The sequence below is a fragment of the Coturnix japonica genome, chromosome 2, assembly GCF_001577835.2.
Source record: "Coturnix japonica isolate 7356 chromosome 2, Coturnix japonica 2.1, whole genome shotgun sequence".
Classification (NCBI taxonomy): domain Eukaryota; kingdom Metazoa; phylum Chordata; class Aves; order Galliformes; family Phasianidae; genus Coturnix; species Coturnix japonica.
Window position 1 is genome coordinate 8,220,648 of NC_029517.1, and position 16,485 is coordinate 8,237,132.

Sequence of the window (16,485 nt, forward strand, 5' to 3'; positions counted from 1 at the left end):
CACGGAGTCCTCTATGACCAGGAACATTTAGACAAACAAACCTCTCCAGCAATTTCCATTGAGTAACAAGAGACATTAGCTGGGCTAGTTAGGAGAAAACCTTGTAAGATGAGTGGACATTCTACATGCTGCAAAGACAGCAAGTCAGAGCTTAGAGTTATAAAAGCTTTTAGAGAATTTATCAGTAAAGTAAGTCAGTGTGGTGGCAATGGGACATAAAGGTGCTTTCCAGACTGATTGGAGCTGGGAGAAATAGCACTGAGCAGCAATAAAAAGTAGTTTCTACTGTTTCACATAGCATTGATATGCAGGACACAGAGCTGCGGTTAAACTAGAGTCCTCCATCAATTTCTACTAAACTGGTTTCAGTAACTTAGGAGACTCCCGAGTGCCTTGTTGGCAACCTACCTGAAGGACTAAGATGTGACCTAAACAAAAGACTGGGAGAATAATCTGCCAATAACTAGCTTTTTCTAGGAAGAGGTTGTTTAGAATAGTTAACCAGGCTCCAGTTTCCAGTAGTAACCAGTCATACAGCCTGAGTGTGTTACAGGAAAACAGCTTGTAGCTGCAAAAGTGGTTTAATCTGGTTAACTAAATTCAAAGCACTTGATGAGTAAGTGATGAACAACTGACACACAAGCAAGTTATCAGCAGTGTAAGAGGATGCCAAATCATTTGGGACTCTCCTTAAGCACATACTCCAAAACTCCCAAAGAGTGAGTACAGTCCTTCAGGATTTCTGATTCCGATAACTAACTTTTGTTTTCTCCAAGGTAACCTCTGAGTCCTTATGAATATATTCCTTACATTATCTCTGAGAGCAGGTGTTTGTTCCCTACTTTTTGAGTTATCTCTGTCTTTCCATGTCTCTTTGATGTTTGCACGCTGCCAAGCCTCAGCTTTCACTCCCTCCTCTACTGCCTGTCCCTCCATGCGCTACATAAAATCTCTTCTCTCTTCCCCCAAAATATCATCTTGCCTTTGCGATCCCATCATTTTTAAGTGCAGCCCCTGTGAGAAAGATGTTCTTTCTGGTACCCAGCCACTTAGAAACAACAGGGTGTGGACAAAACAAGAACTCAACAGTCCTGTTGCCTTCAGTCTCATTAATGAGTCAGACAGAAGAGTCTATCTGTGCTACAGAACTTTCTGTCTCTGTTTCTCAGTAGTATCAAGCAGAGAATTGTATGGTCATCCTAGGAATTCCTAACTTTTCAGACAAATTCAGTTAGGATGGCTAATCAAATATAACATTGCTCTTACAGGAAGACAAGGATGTAAAAGCGCTCTTAATGTTCTAAACTCCCAAATGCTCTTATGTTAAACTGTCTATCCCTAGTGGAAAAAGTTGCCTTTTGAAAATATAGCATGAAATGTCAAATTCATTAGTGACATGACCTGAAATAATTAGGTCTCTCTTTCAAAACCAGCTGCATATGGGAGGTTTAGATTGCTAGTTGTTTTTTTTTTCCTGATCAAAAATGAAACCACAGAGAAAACATTGTGCTCTATTATTGTGTGCCATTTTTTCAAAGAATGAGTCAGGCATTGATATTTAGGCCACTTTCAAGTCAAATATTTAAAGAGCACATCCTAAGCATAAGCACACTTACTGACATATTGGAAGGTCACTGGAACATGAGAAGATAAAGTCTAAGCAAAAGACCTACAAAACTAAGTATCTTCCATGCTGGAGGAGGAAAGGCAACTGTAAAATAAAATAAATAAAAAAAAATAAAATAAAATAAAGGAACTGTTTTCTTATATTTTCATCAAAGTACTGAACCAGCAGAAAACAGTTTCAGATGTATTAAAAATCAAGCCTGTGGCATTTTCCTCTTATGCATTCATATTTCATTAGGTGCAATGACTTCATCTTTTATACATTTAAAAAGCCATTCAAATTGGCTGCTGTACTTACTCTTTCACTGTCACAATATAGCCATATTCTTTCTCCTCTGCAGACTTCACTTCAAGCTGTATGCCTTGTCCTGCATTTTTCTGAGGCTGTTCATAGGAGTTTCCATCCTTCATTAAAGCATTCTTAATCCAGTAGCGGGTCTCGCTTGGGTCTTTGGAGTCAGATTCAGTGCTCTTTGTAGCTGTCAGCTCCCTGGAGAAAGTCTCACTTTTTACATTTTCCACACCAGCATTTATTTCTTCTGAGGAAGAAGAGTCAGTGTCTTCAGATTTCTTGGTTTCTGACTTAGTTGATTCTCCAGGCTTTAGGTCTTTAGGCATATTTCCAGGTAATGCATTATTTTTCAAGAAGTTAATTAATTTTGCAGTGTTCTCCTGTATTAAAAGAATATAATTATGATTTGTAAAGCTAAATGTGTTACAATGAAAAACAAAATTGATATATTCATTCAAGTTTATATTGATATGTTAGAGCATTAATAGACTGGCCATCTTATTTATTTCTGCATGTTTCAAGATGATGCAGGAATGAAATATTTATTCAGTAATAACAAATGAATGTTAAATTATGCCACTGCAATTTGCAATAGATTTAGCATGGGTGAAAGATTTTTATATTATATATATAATATATATATTTAATATATTTTATATCTAAAGTTATAGTCTTATTCAAATACCACAGTATTGTTACTCACAGAAAGTCTGTCTAATAAACTGAAACAACAAGCAAACGAGCAAACGTCAAACAATTCCCAGGAATAACTCATTAGTTGGATTCATTATATAAAAATTTATTGCAGCCAAGGACTTGGGAGGAGATGATGGCTTATGGATTCTTCATGCTCTGTGTCAAATACATTTTTTTTCACATCCTCTATTCAAACTGTCACCAATAAATTCATTCATGGGATTCTCTATAAGTCAATCATGAATGCACCACTTTATCCCCCTGATGAATTTCATGTAGGTGGTTAGAACTCCTGACAAATTGTCCACCTGCGCGTTTGCCTTGCTTGGTAGATGGACAGCTATTGAAGAGATTTTATTGCAAACAGAAAAGGATTTACTCAGCTTTTTGACAGAGCACATAGCAGGAAAAGTTTCATTGCAGTTTATAAAAAAAAGTATTTCCTTGAGTATTTTTGCTTCATGAAACCCATAAAAAGAATGATGAATAGTCCTAATAAAGGGATGAATATAGAACAAGTCTACAGGGTATGATTCAAAGTTCATGAGGAATATTAGTAAAGTTACTTGGATTAGAATCCAAAATCTGATGTTACCACCTTGGGAAGTGTTTTCATGCCTAAAACTTTTGAATCATCTCTGATATTAAACAATTTGGAATAATTAACTGTAAAGTAAAAAACTGATGAACAGCAGATTCTATGCAAGGAGAAGCAATTCTGAACCCACCCAGACAAAGGTGTCCTCAGAGAGAGCATGTTTTATTCAACTGCTTCTCAAAACCAGGTATCTCAGCCACGATACTTACTTTCCCCAGGACCAGAATCCATATGGCAGAGGAAAGCAAAGTATTCCCAGTAGAACACCTCAGTACTCCAAATTCACTGACCAGGTAAAGAGCCTGAATTTATCTGTGCTTTGGGATCTGTTATGAATTATGACCATTTACAGCCCAAAGAAAGGCAAAGAAAAAAAAAAGGACTTGACCTTCTACGTTGGAACCCTTCTTAGTTAAGGTTTAGATAAACGTCCATTTAAAATTTCAATGCAGCAACAAAAAATTTCTTAAGCTGTGATAATGAACTATACCTGCACAAGACACAAAACATTTTTTATGATTCAAAAATGTGGGTTTGACCTTCTCTGTATGAAAACCTGACATTCTGGGATGGAATGATTTGTTAAAATACTGGTACTCTACCTCTTGGTCAGTTCTGGCACTGGCTTCATGCACTCCATTGTCTGTGGGATGTGAAAAGCACAAATACAAAGTTATGAAGGGAAAACATCACATATGAACCAAACACTGCTTAAAGGCTGCTTTGTTTGTAGTGGTGGCCTTTTCATGCAATTTAAACATTAAGACATCAAAGCTGAAAGGGCAGAGTAAAGAGCACTGTATAATTCAGTATTGTTATTCTAACCTCAGTTTGACAGCAAATTAATGCAAGATCAATAGACAGAGTACTTCAAGAGCCAATCTAATAGTGTTATTTTGCTAATTAAGTGTCTGATCTTCATATCAGTTTATCGATATCTAAGAAAAAATCAAAAATTATTCTAACTGGCTGAATAGGCATTTACATTAAAGAAATAAGAAGCATAAACGCCCCTCCCACATTTTTGTGGAAAATAAAAAAAGAAAAAGAAAGGAAGACCTATATTGTGTACCAAAATCATGTTACAGTTTAACTACAATGATGATATGTAGTCACTTCATTAACCTCAGTCAATGTTTGGGTGTTTGCTTTATGAACTAAGACTTATTCATTTCTCCCAGCATGATTCAGGACAAATCCTGCTCATTTTCATCTTTTGTAGAATTGGCAATTAAAATACCAGAACATCTCTAACCAGTGAGGTTTTCAGCATATCACCACTCTTATCATTCTTCTTTTGGGACGAAAAGAAGACAATAATTAAGATCACTGATGTGGTTTGTTTTTTGGTATACTGGATGTCATAACACTCCTAAAGTAAAGAATGCGTAAATAGATATTTAAGTTCTGCTTTGATAGCAGCTCATTAATACTACATATTGTAGCTCCTCAATCTGCATCACCATGGAAATATATGTCCAGAATGAAGCAGATAATCATAATAACTCTGTATGTTCCCTAAGCATATAAAGGTACAAGCTGTTTTCTACATGTACCTAAGACTTTCTTTTGCAAGGCAATTGTGGTACATTATGGAATGATTATCTGTAAAATTCAATTATTTTTTCCACATATTTTGAAACACATTCTTGGAATACAATCATCTTTCATTATCCTTTTGCTTAAACACCTCATTTTAAAGAATGGAAAATTAGACCATGCAGCATTAAGCAATTTGTCTTTCAATATAACTGTGTGTGTAGGTTTATCTTGTTTGTGTAGCTTGAAGATCAAGCATTCACAAACAGATGTATTTTAGGTAAATAAAGTATCTATCATAAAAAGAAAACAACAAAGCCAATGCTTTGCAGCCTTTGAGGAAAAAACACAAAATCTTTCTTCCCTGTCTTCTTAAAACCAATTATAAAAAATGGCAAGCACTAATGTAAAACAAAGGGAAATGAGGCTTGCTATCCTTCGCTGTACTTAATTCTTACAATCAATACCTGGTATGTCAACACTGTTTTCCATTAATCCAGTATGAATTTCTGCCCTTCCTTGAGCATCTCCTTTCTTAATTTTTGCTTCTGGTTTTTCTTCTTCAGTTTTTCCAGCACCATCTTCTGTTTTTTCCTGAATGCCAGCAGTCTGAATTGCATTAGCAATAGTATCAGCAATCTCATCCAGTTCAGTTGAGCTGAGATTCTCCACATTCACCTGGTGTTTCTCTAGGTCCTTCAGTATGCCTTTAATAAGTGTTTCTGGATCACAAAACAACATAAGCACAAGATTTAGCTGTTTTCAATAAGTATATATGCTTGTATCAGAAATATCTTTAGTATTTCCTGAAAGGTATATTTCCTTTTTGAAAACTGTCTTTTTTTCAGAAGTGCATACAAATTCAGGGAGCCAGTACATAAACTGAAGTTAGCTGATGTCCTCACAAAAAAACACAGTATTAAAAATGGTTGCTATGGTTAATGATAAGGTGAATTCTATGCCAGTACAACCTAACAAGTTGTCCTATGGAGATGAATATAACATTTTCACTTTACAAACTCAGCACCATCTCCCAGTGCAAAGGGATTCAAAAACTGAAGAGAAGTATTAACACAGATCAATTTTTATTTTTAAGCTGCACTAAAAATCAGCACCTATATAAAGTAGATACAATAGTATTTATTAGATGTCAAGCTTCTTAGCCAATTTGCCTTCTGCAACTGCATACAGTTCTGGAACAGAAGCAGTCAGGTATTTAATTGTTCCATCAAAAAGGTGCACTCCAACTGAAAAATATTTCATACATGCACACGTAATGGACAAATCTTCTAAATCATAATGGTTTATCTTGGAAAGTATACATTTTGACCAAAATGAGCTTCACCAAACACTGTTTTGGTTTGTCGGGTATGAACAGCATAGGGAAAATATCCTATAAATCACATTAAGGAAATAAATGTTAAGATGACAGTCCAGTCCAAGAAAATCAAATGGACACAGATTTAGGAAGCAAGCAAACCACCACCACCACCAACAAAAAACACAACACCTGAACCAATGTTGATGTGAAAAAGGTTTTGAAGATGAGAAAATTCAAAGAGAGTAGATATTAAAGGTGAACTAGAAGATGTAGTGTAGCAGCTATTTGGGAAGGGTACCTTTCTGACTGCATATTTCATTTTGTTCCATTCCATGTAACTGTAATATTCAGCCTAATCTCTTGGAGAAAGAAACATGAAACTAAGACCTTCCTCTGGCATGCCGAAAAACATTTCCAATCATGAGTCTGTTCTGCTAATTCAAGTTCTTCAGAAATTTGACATATATATGTATGCAAGAAACCTTTCAGTTGTAAGAACATCAAGTTGTAGACTGCTGAATGTATACGTTTCCATATAAGCAGTCTAAGGCACCATCCAACCTTTTCTATAAGCATCACCAAATGCCTTACCACCTCAAGGCTAATCAAAAGATAAAGCACGTTACTGAGAGCATTATCCAGATGTTTCTTTCACACTAATGGGCCTGGGGCATCAAACGTAGGAAATCTGTACCAGACTTTGAGCAACTTTATGGTAAAGATGTTTTTCCTAATGTCCAGTCTGACAAAGATTAAAACATCAAAAGAAGAAAGGCAAAATAAAAGGTTTTGTTTCTCACAGCACTAGGTAAGAGACTTTTCTGTTCTAGGGATAAGGTAGAAGACCTGTGATTTTGCAGGGACATGAACCAAGGATTGTTTGTAATTGAGAAAAGAGGCCAAGACTTTGGACATTTCTATCATTTTCCTTTTGACCCCACAATTTTAAAATCATAGGATCATCTGGGTTGGGAAAGACTATGAAGATCACCAAGTCCAACCACCAACTTTACCTACAGATACCCATCACTAAACCATACCCAGATCCCCTTAGCTCACCAACTAAAGTAACTCTTATTTTCCCTGGATTATTTAGTCAATAAAAGCCAAAATAGCTTAAGTATTTTAAATAGTAGGTTTACTGTGAGTTGAAGAAAGTCTGAAGTTCTGTTTAAAAACACAGGACAAGAAAAATGTTAAGCGAGAGAGTTAAAGACTAAATTCCACAAACTGACAAATTCTCCAGTCTGTGATACTTGGAGGTAGAAAAATTAAGTCTGAGGTTTGCTGGAAGCTAAGCAGTAATAAATGTTGAACACGTTCTGCTTATTGTATTGTATTCAATCCCTGTATTTAATAGTAGAGGAAATAATAATAATAATGACAAAATACATTATTTTAGAAAGATAATATACAAGAGCAAATTGGTTCAAATTTCAATGCAAGTTTTCACTAGACATGATTGAATTGAATTCAAGAAACTTTTCTGTTATTTTCATGACTATTTAGAGGATCGCCATTAGGAGGAAGTGTTACACAAAGCAGCAATGCAGGAAATTAAGCTGTAAGAAATACCAGCACTGCCAGGTTACCATGCAAGTCTTCTTGCTGCTTAAGTATCACTTCTGTTCTTATGTTTTATAGAACTGTCAACCAATAACATGACATGACAGAGAAACCTGAATTATTGAAGCAAAAGTAATAAAGTCAGCAAAGAAAAGACAGAATATGTGTCAGTGTAAAATCAAAACTAAAACTTTTCAAGTAAATGCATAAAGACACATTGCAAATGCACTGAGGTAGGAAAAATTATTCTTGGAACAGCCTGACTACCTGACATCTGTGCATCTAAAACAGAATGAAAACTATGATGATTTCAGTATTTTTTCAAGAGCTTTTATCCATTCCTCCATTGATATGAATAAGCCATGAAATACAGCAGTTAATCATCTATGAATGAAATTTCAAGGTTTTTTGAATACCTCCAGAAAAATATTTAGAATCATTTTTACTGCAGATGTAGGAGCCGCCTCTGTATTTCTAAGTCCCTTTGTAAAGGTGGAATGGTCTTAGAACTTGTCTATAAAAAGACCAAATGATTTTTAAGAACAAAAGCAAACTAAGAACTTTTTCTAAGAACACACATCACTGATTAATGTCATTCCCTTCTAGGCAAAAGAGGAATGGCAGATTGGAGCCCTGTACATGAGCCTCCTGCAATCCAGATGAATTTCCTAACTATTCAGTGATACTGATTTAGGGTCACTCACTCACCTCCCAACAATAGTTTTGAAGCATTTTCAATTTGTTCAGCTTCAGAAAAGAACACACATTTCTTTTCCCTAACCTTAGGATGCCTGATTCTAATCATAACACATTGAAAAAACTGTCATCCTTCTATTCCAATTTTCAAGCTATTAGGAAACATCTTACCCAGAAATTAGATTTATGAAGAAGTTTCAAAACCACTTACATGCCTACTTGCTCAGGCTCTATTTTTTTTACAGATTTAGACTTGTTAGGATTTCATGTTCAATAAATGCTAATGCTATTTAGAATTCTCAACATTTATCTGTTTTACAAACACAGGAATAAAACTTTTGAAGTAGTTTAGTGTCCAACATACTACAAAGTTTTACATGAGGAGACGTTTCAAATGAATTTTGGCAAATAGAACAAAGAGAAAAACAACTGAGTAAAAGTTGTTTAAAACACGCTCATTCATTTAAGATAAGTTAGTTCAAATTACAGGAATTCAGTAGCAGAGTCAAGTCTAAAGTTGCTCAGAATTTGAAAAATCAGCAACCTGGGGTTTCCAAGATGAAAGTAAGTCTTAAACCTCACAAAAATAACTTCCTTCTCCTTTTGCCTGTTAAATTTTATGTAAGCAAGTTACTGGCCATTATATCAATACCAGAAAAGAAATCTTAAAGCAGAATTATGGTTCAGGTAATGTATCATTAAAAGATCTCTATTAAAGTAGCTCTACAGAAATTTTGTTTGCTTGCTTCAGTTCTTTTCCTGCCAGTTGTCAGAACCAACCACTGAGCTAATCTACAACATGTAGTCAATACAGCCTTGTCATTTCCATTCCAATTCCATTTCACTTTTCCAAATCTAGTGTTTTTTATATGTATTAATTTACACAGGCATTATCTCTGCAGCCCAATTCCAAAGGATAATTGTCAATAACCTCCAAAAAAAAAAAAAACAAAAAAACAACCCACACAACCACAAATCCACCATTAAAGAATGTTATAGGGAAGCCTCCCATTCCTCTATTCCTGCTAATCCTTCTCTGGTCAAGAACGCCCACAGCTGTGCTACTGTAAGTGAAAACTTAGGCTGCTTTAAAGAGCAAGTGTGAATTAAAATGCCAAGGACTGAAGGCAGTAACCAAAGGTAATAAGCACGAGGAGAATCATGTTCATACTACACTGCAAGGAAGGGTCACCAAAAGGTCTATAACAGCCTGGTGAAACTGAGGTCTACTCATAGAGTCAGCCATCTGATATGGCTAATACACACAAATATAAATGTGTCTGCTTAACAATCGTTTTTGGAGGACTGAAAGGAATTATTATGTTGGGTTTTCTTTTTTTTTTTTTTTTTTAAATCAGAAAATATTGTTGTAGAAAGATCAAAAAGCAATGGGCTACTGCAATGGCACAGCAGTTCAGGAGCATTTGCTTGAGCATGCACAAATCTCTGCACTGTCTTTATATTCTCCCACCAGCCTTTTGAAATGGAGCAATCAAGGCTCAGCCATGCTTCACAATGCCTATGCTACTGCAAACCAGACTTCTGCCTCAGCTTCATCTTCTGAAATGAAGAAGGCAAGTATCCCTTCATAGTTACCACAGAACTGTGATGATCTTAAAAGCACATATATCACAGATGGTATAATTTTTAATATCAGCTTCATCGTTTGAACTCTCCTTACTCACTGACAATAACAACTCACCACAGAAAAAATGGCTTTTATTGTGCATCACATAAATCATGCCCCATACATCACTGGGGCAATGGCTACAGTCTGCTCAACAAGTGGTGCAGAGGCAGTAACTTTGTTTAAATCATAATATGTCACTTCCTCCTTGCAATCAGTAGTCCAATAGGGAGGACTGTTCTTTTGTAACTTACCATCCTGGTCAACACACATCAGCTGCCCTCTGCAGCTTTGCAAGACGGAGAACACACACAAATAGTTGTGCTCTATAAATATGGAAACATGCTATTAAACATTGGAATAAGCTCCCCAGGGAGGGGTTGAGTCACTGTCCCTGGATGTGTTTAAGAGCCATTTGGATGTGGTGCTCAGAGATATGATTTAGCAGAGGGTTTTTAGAGATAGGGTACTATGGTTAAGCTGCGGTTGGACTTGATGATCTTTGAGGTCTTTTCCAACCTGAGTAATTCTATGATTCTATGATTCTATTTTTGGAAAAATAAAATAAGACTTACTAATTTTGTGACTTTAGCAGAGCAGCGGAGAGATATCTTCTCTCTATATAGTATAGATATAGTATCTTCTATACTTAATATAGAAAAAAAAAAAAGAGTATACTAGAACAAATAATTTTAAACAGAAAAAATTCTAAATAGTGCTGGTGCAGAATGCAGATTAATGATTCCCCTGTTGCACAGTGACTACAAAGGCAGCACCCACAGATCCTACTAATACTAGAGGTAACAGTTCTCAAATCTGATTAAAAATAGCTCCACGTTTCCTTCTCTTCTATTTCTCCCTCAGGGTGCCTTGTTAGTTAATTCACCTGCCACAGTTTCACCACAATTGTCCCTGCTAATCTGCTCAGTACCTTCTGGATTGTTCTGCCAGAAGAACCGCTGTGTCTAATCCTGCACAAGATGCAGCAGAGAACTGAACTCGTGCAACTTCCCTGCACAGTTTTTGAATAGTTCTACAGTTCAGAGAAAGCAAGAGAGAAACAACTCACATACAAAAATCCTGGAGCACCAGAAATTGGAGATAAGTTAAAATCAGAAAAAGATATTAGCCAGGCAAATCCAAATCTTGACCATCATCATCCTAACATATAGCACTTCAGGCTATGAATCTATTCACATCTGTCCTCACCACTTCCTTATAAGACTATTAAGTGGCTCACAAAAACAAAGGAATCCATGTTATTTCCTACTCAAATGATCGTAATTTTATGTCTATGAAACATTTAAAAGCTAATGCAATGGAAGAAGCTCCTATAAGGCATGTTATGTATGTGAAGTCAAAGCAGCACAACCTGATGAATTGTGAAACGTGTTATTCCCTCTAAGTGTTAAGCATTTTTTTCCCAGTAGGCACCTACTAGGAAAGGTGAAGTGGAACAGCTGGAGGATAATGAAACCAGCATGTGCCTAGTTTGTTTTGAGTCTAGCAACAAAATTGTCTAACCTGTGTGAGAGACTTACAGTGCCACCTGGATTTGATTTTACATTATAGTTCGTTCTTTGAAACCTATTATCTCTGGGCACCATACCAAGAATGCTTTCACTTCTGAGCATCCTTTAGATTGCAAGCATTATCTTTCCCTGCCGCATCTTTGATGTTTTTATGTGTTCTGGCTTTTTGTTGTTGTTGTTGCTTTTGTTTTTCTTTAAAAGTAGTAGTAATAATAATAATAATAATAATAATAAAATAGAGAAGAAAAAAAAAAAGGAAAAGGAAAAAAAAACACAAACAACAACAACAACAAAACACAGCAGAAATTTAACATTAAACTTTAAAGATGATAATAATTACAAAAGGGATTCAAAGAAAACCGCTTGTATACAATGAAAATCTATTGGGATGGTAGTAAATGCAGTGTAAGAGATGTAACTGCTTAGCAATGGCCAAGGATCTATTATTTCATATTTCTGACACTGAACCACTGGAATAACATCAATTATTAGTTAGTTTGAAGAGACACTGAGTGACTAAGAGTTATTTTCTAAACTCTACCCGATCCTCTGCCACAATATGACAATTCACCTTGCAGTACAATGCAGCACTTAAAATGCATCACGGTGTCCTATAAGATGCTGCACTCAGTGTTCTTTTAAGTATCTGTCAAACTATCACATACAAAAGAAATCAGAATCCAGTCATAGCTAAGTTGCATTAGCGAAAGAAGAAAGAAAGTATAGCAAATAAGTTGTAATAGATGGCCCAGCTAAATTTAGCTCTAATTTCATCTTGTAGAATATAAAAACATAGGATATTCTGAGTTGGAAAGGACCCATACAGATCATCAAATCTAACTCTTGTATTATCGTGTGTCTGCATAATTAAGAGCCTTCTCCCCTCCATATGTACTGTGCCAAAATTTATGTCAGTGTTAATTTCTGGGCCTAACTTTTTTACCCATTGTCCTTGAATCTCTAGATAAATACATAAAAATTAAATGAAACTAGGCATGTCTATAGTACCTATATATAGTGTGGGTTGCATACATAAAAACAGATGCAACAGATGCAACATATAATTATGAATTGTTTGAAAAGTGTTTTGAAAATATAACAAGTTACATAAATGCTATGGTTCAATAAGTGCCATGTATATCTGTATGCATATGGAAGGTGGGCTAAAGACTGTGGGTAGATGTTTGAAGGAAGAGAGTCGCTAGAATGGTGAACATTATTACCCTGAGTATTACAGTAAAAAGACAGAAATATGTCAATTGTAGGAGATATGTGTCAATGTCTATTTATATATATTTTAAAAACAACAACAACAAAAAAACAAAACAAAACAAAACAAAACAACAGAAAACTTGAGGGAAACTTCAGAAAAGATAAAATAAATAAGTACCAACTTTACCATCCACTACCCTCAGCAGGTCCTTTGGATCATTCTGGGAAGGAGACTTATGACTGAGCATCTCTGGGGCCGGCCCCAGAACTCCAGAGGCAGGCTGTGGCTGGAACAGTTTATTCATTTTGAAATCTTCTGCTTTTCCTCTGGAAAATCCGTCAGAAGGACCAACTTGAGTTGAGTAGAATCTATCAGCATAAACGTGTGACCCTTTAGTCCTACTTTGAGAGCTTTTATCACTGCTTTGTGCTGACAAGTTCTGAGTGATGTACGTGTGCAGTGCAGCCATCAGAGCTTTTTGGTCAAGCCCTGCTTCTGACTCTGTTGAGAACATGTCTGGCTGAGGCTGGTTGAAGGTCATCGCCCGGAGATTTTCAGCATACTGTTGATGAGATGTTGATGCATGGGCCAAAGGAGTTGCTCTTTCTTTGGGACTTTGCATCAAGTAGTACCTAACAGGATCATTATAGACGTAGCTCTAGAGAGAACAGAAGGCAGAAAAAAAGGACTGGGTCACTATTTCTTCATAACCATTTTTGTTACACAAGAATCACAGGTGTAAACCATCAAGTAAACAAGAAAGGTGTAGGGTGTTGCAAATCTCACATTGTTAAGTTTTTCTCGACTCACTATCAGCTTGGCAACAACTTTGCAAAACAGTTCATTAGATTATTAAATCATGAGAAAGAGATTAGAGAGAAAGAGATAAAATTCAAACTTGATGTTAACGATGTATGCAGTGTTTGCATTTAACTGGACAAAAAAAAAATTAGTGACTTCAGCTTTCCTTTGTATTTTAATAGACTTCTGAGATTAATTCTTATTTTTTGTTACTTAGGAAAACCTTGAAAGCAAAAAAACAGAAATATAATCTCTTAAAGAACACTGAGAAAATATATTTAAAAAAAATTCTATACAAAAGATACTTTGTTATGCTTAAAATTTAATCTTTGATTTTTGGACTAAATTAAATTTGTAATCAGAACATCCATTATAAAGGATATAAAGAATATAAAGAAGATACAAAGGATATAAAGAAATGTAAAAACTTTTAATTCCTTGATTATCTTTAAATGAAACAACCGAGCAAATTAAACATAAAAATATACAAGATGATTCAGTTACCCTAAATCCACATTTTAATAAGAAAAAAAAAATGCTGAAAATACTGGTAAGAGTGGGTAGACACAGAAGTTTTCTGTTCTCAGTTTCAGAGATCAAAATGGGAAATGCAAAACTACGAGCATTGTGCTGTTCTTGTTGACCGCTTTTTTGTAGATGAAGAAATTCAGTTTTGAGGACAAATTTTAAGTGCCCACTTAGCACTTTAACCTTTCTTTGATACTTAAAAACAAACAAACAAACAAACAAACCATTATTTCCTATTACACAGACTGTGATTTTGTTATGATCACAACCTTAAGGCAGGATTTGGCCTTTTTGACAATCCATTTCCACTATCCTAAATTATTTCAGTCCCTACTACATGCCAATTTGAACAAAGGTTTATTTGTGTTCACAGTTATTCCAACTATTTATCATTATTCCTTCAATGCAATTTGCTGTAATTGTATCATTAGCAGGGTCTGTTGTAAAAGGACAAGGGGAAATAGTTTCAAACTAAAAGGTGGAAGATTGAGATCGGATATAAGGAAAAAGGTTTTTCACCCAACTCTGGAGATATTCCAGGTCAGTCTGGATGGGGCTCCTGATAGAGCTGTAGGTGTCCCTGTTCACTGCAGGGGGTTGGACTAGGTGACCTTTCAGAGTCCCTTCCAACTCAAAACAGATGATTCCACTATCATGTACTGCAACATGTTGAGGAATATGTCCTGGATCTCTTGTGTGGATTTTTGTGTAAAGGGTCAGAAAAAGCATCTCAGACAGCAATCATTTCAGCTCTCACTGCTGTGAATCACAACAGATCCCTGGTGTCTCTACACTGACAATAGAACAACTGGGGACTGAGAGAGAGCTGAAGCATAAATTCAGAGACACGAAGAAACTGCACACACCAGAGAAGCCAACAAGTAGAATTTAGCCTGAAAAAAAATCAAAATCACTGTTCTTAATGAAGACCATCTACATACTTAATGGCAAGATCTGGATGTGAAAATCTACTAATCATATGCATGTATTTCCTAGTGCCAATAGGTCTTTGCATTGTGTAATTAATTCTTATGATACTGCCCAGAAGGAACTGCAGAGGATAACAGAAAGCAGGTGATTTTACCTCATCTCCATTCCCTACCACCTCATCTCCATTCCCTACCACCTCATGCTTCTTTCTTTGATGTCATTTGTAGGACCTTCTGAGGATAAAGGCAGGGAAAACATGACAGGGAAAGGAGGAAATTCCCCATTCAGACAGTGAAGAACATAGAATCAACTAAATCCATCTCATGTAACTATACGTTAATTGAGATCTTTCTCCTCCATCCAGTTGCCAATTTTGCTTCTAAAGATTTACTAATAAATCACATCTTAGGGAAAGCATAGCTGCTAGACCCTCTCAAACTACTTGTGAAAGATCAGGGTCAGGTGATGTGGGCTGGCTTTTGATGGGCTATTTTACAAGTCCAAACAGTCTTTAACATTAACAAACCGGTGACTTCCCGCTTTTTCAGACAAGATCATCTTGAAAGAAAATGCAACAGAAACACCAAGCGATTGTACACAAATTGCGTATGTGTGAGAGTTGGCCCTGGGCTCAGAGCTGCACCTTTGTCAAGAAGGGCAGCTGCTCGGCAGCTTGACAGGTCACACTTTGGGCAGTAAGGGATGAAATATTAAAAGTTCTAATTAAAGCTCAGCATCGACAGCTCAGCTGTCTTCACAGTTACCAGCCCATCTCACGTAGCTCGGTCTGACTTAATTAAAGGGCTCTCACAGCTGTATGGCAATCCTCAACGTGGGTAAGAAAGAAATAAAACCTGTTCCTTGCTGTTTACCATCTCAGAAAAAAACACAGCACCAAAACATATGTATAAACAGAAATAAGACAAAATAAAAATAAAAGTGCAGCAATGGATAATTACACTAGACTCTCAGACTTGAGTAAGTGCCATGGGGAAAAAATATCTACTTATTTCAAAGTTAGATGGAATATCCCATGGTCAATGAAAAGAATCTGTACAACTCCTTAGTTGGTGCCTTTGGAGACCCTGCTAACATTGTGAAGAACAGGAAAGTGGGGACCAGGAAAAGTGTAAAAAAGAAAATTCATTTCTACATTGATGAACTGACAGCAATAATAATAATAATAATAAATAACATCCACGACCAAACAACCAACCAAAAAATAAAACAAAAAAACAAAAAACCAAACCAAACCAAACCAAAACAAAAAAACCACATTAAATGAGATATGCAGAACTAGGAAATAATGCTGCAGTACATACATAATTGTTAGCAGGCACTTCCCTATTACAGAATCATAGAATCCTTGGAGTTGGAAGGGACTTTTACAGACCATCTGGTCCAACCCCTGCAATGAACAGGGACACCTACAGCTCCATCAGGTGCTCAAGAGCTCCATCCAGCCTGACCTTGGCTATCTCCAGGGACAGGGCATCCACCACAGCTCTGGGCGACCTGTG

General features: G+C 36.1%; 1 protein-coding gene across 5 annotated transcripts in view; it reads right to left on the minus strand.

Annotated features, from left to right (window-relative positions):
• The window catches only part of PTPRN2 (protein tyrosine phosphatase receptor type N2), a 621,717-nt gene that overhangs the window by 379,631 nt on the left and 225,601 nt on the right, over positions 1 to 16,485 (minus strand). For 2 of the 5 annotated variants that reach the window (XM_032442979.1, XM_032442982.1), the window contains exons 6-9: positions 12,884 to 13,364; positions 5,210 to 5,473; positions 3,815 to 3,855; positions 1,925 to 2,298 (exon numbers count right to left, since the gene is read on the minus strand). In XM_032442979.1, coding sequence (XP_032298870.1) covers positions 1,925 to 2,298; positions 3,815 to 3,855; positions 5,210 to 5,473; positions 12,884 to 13,364 — 1,160 coding nt within the window. The remainder of the gene's footprint in view (positions 1 to 1,924; positions 2,299 to 3,814; positions 3,856 to 5,209; positions 5,474 to 12,883; positions 13,365 to 16,485) is intronic. The other 3 variants (XM_032442981.1, XM_032442980.1, XM_015852813.2) reach the window with 3 other exon arrangements.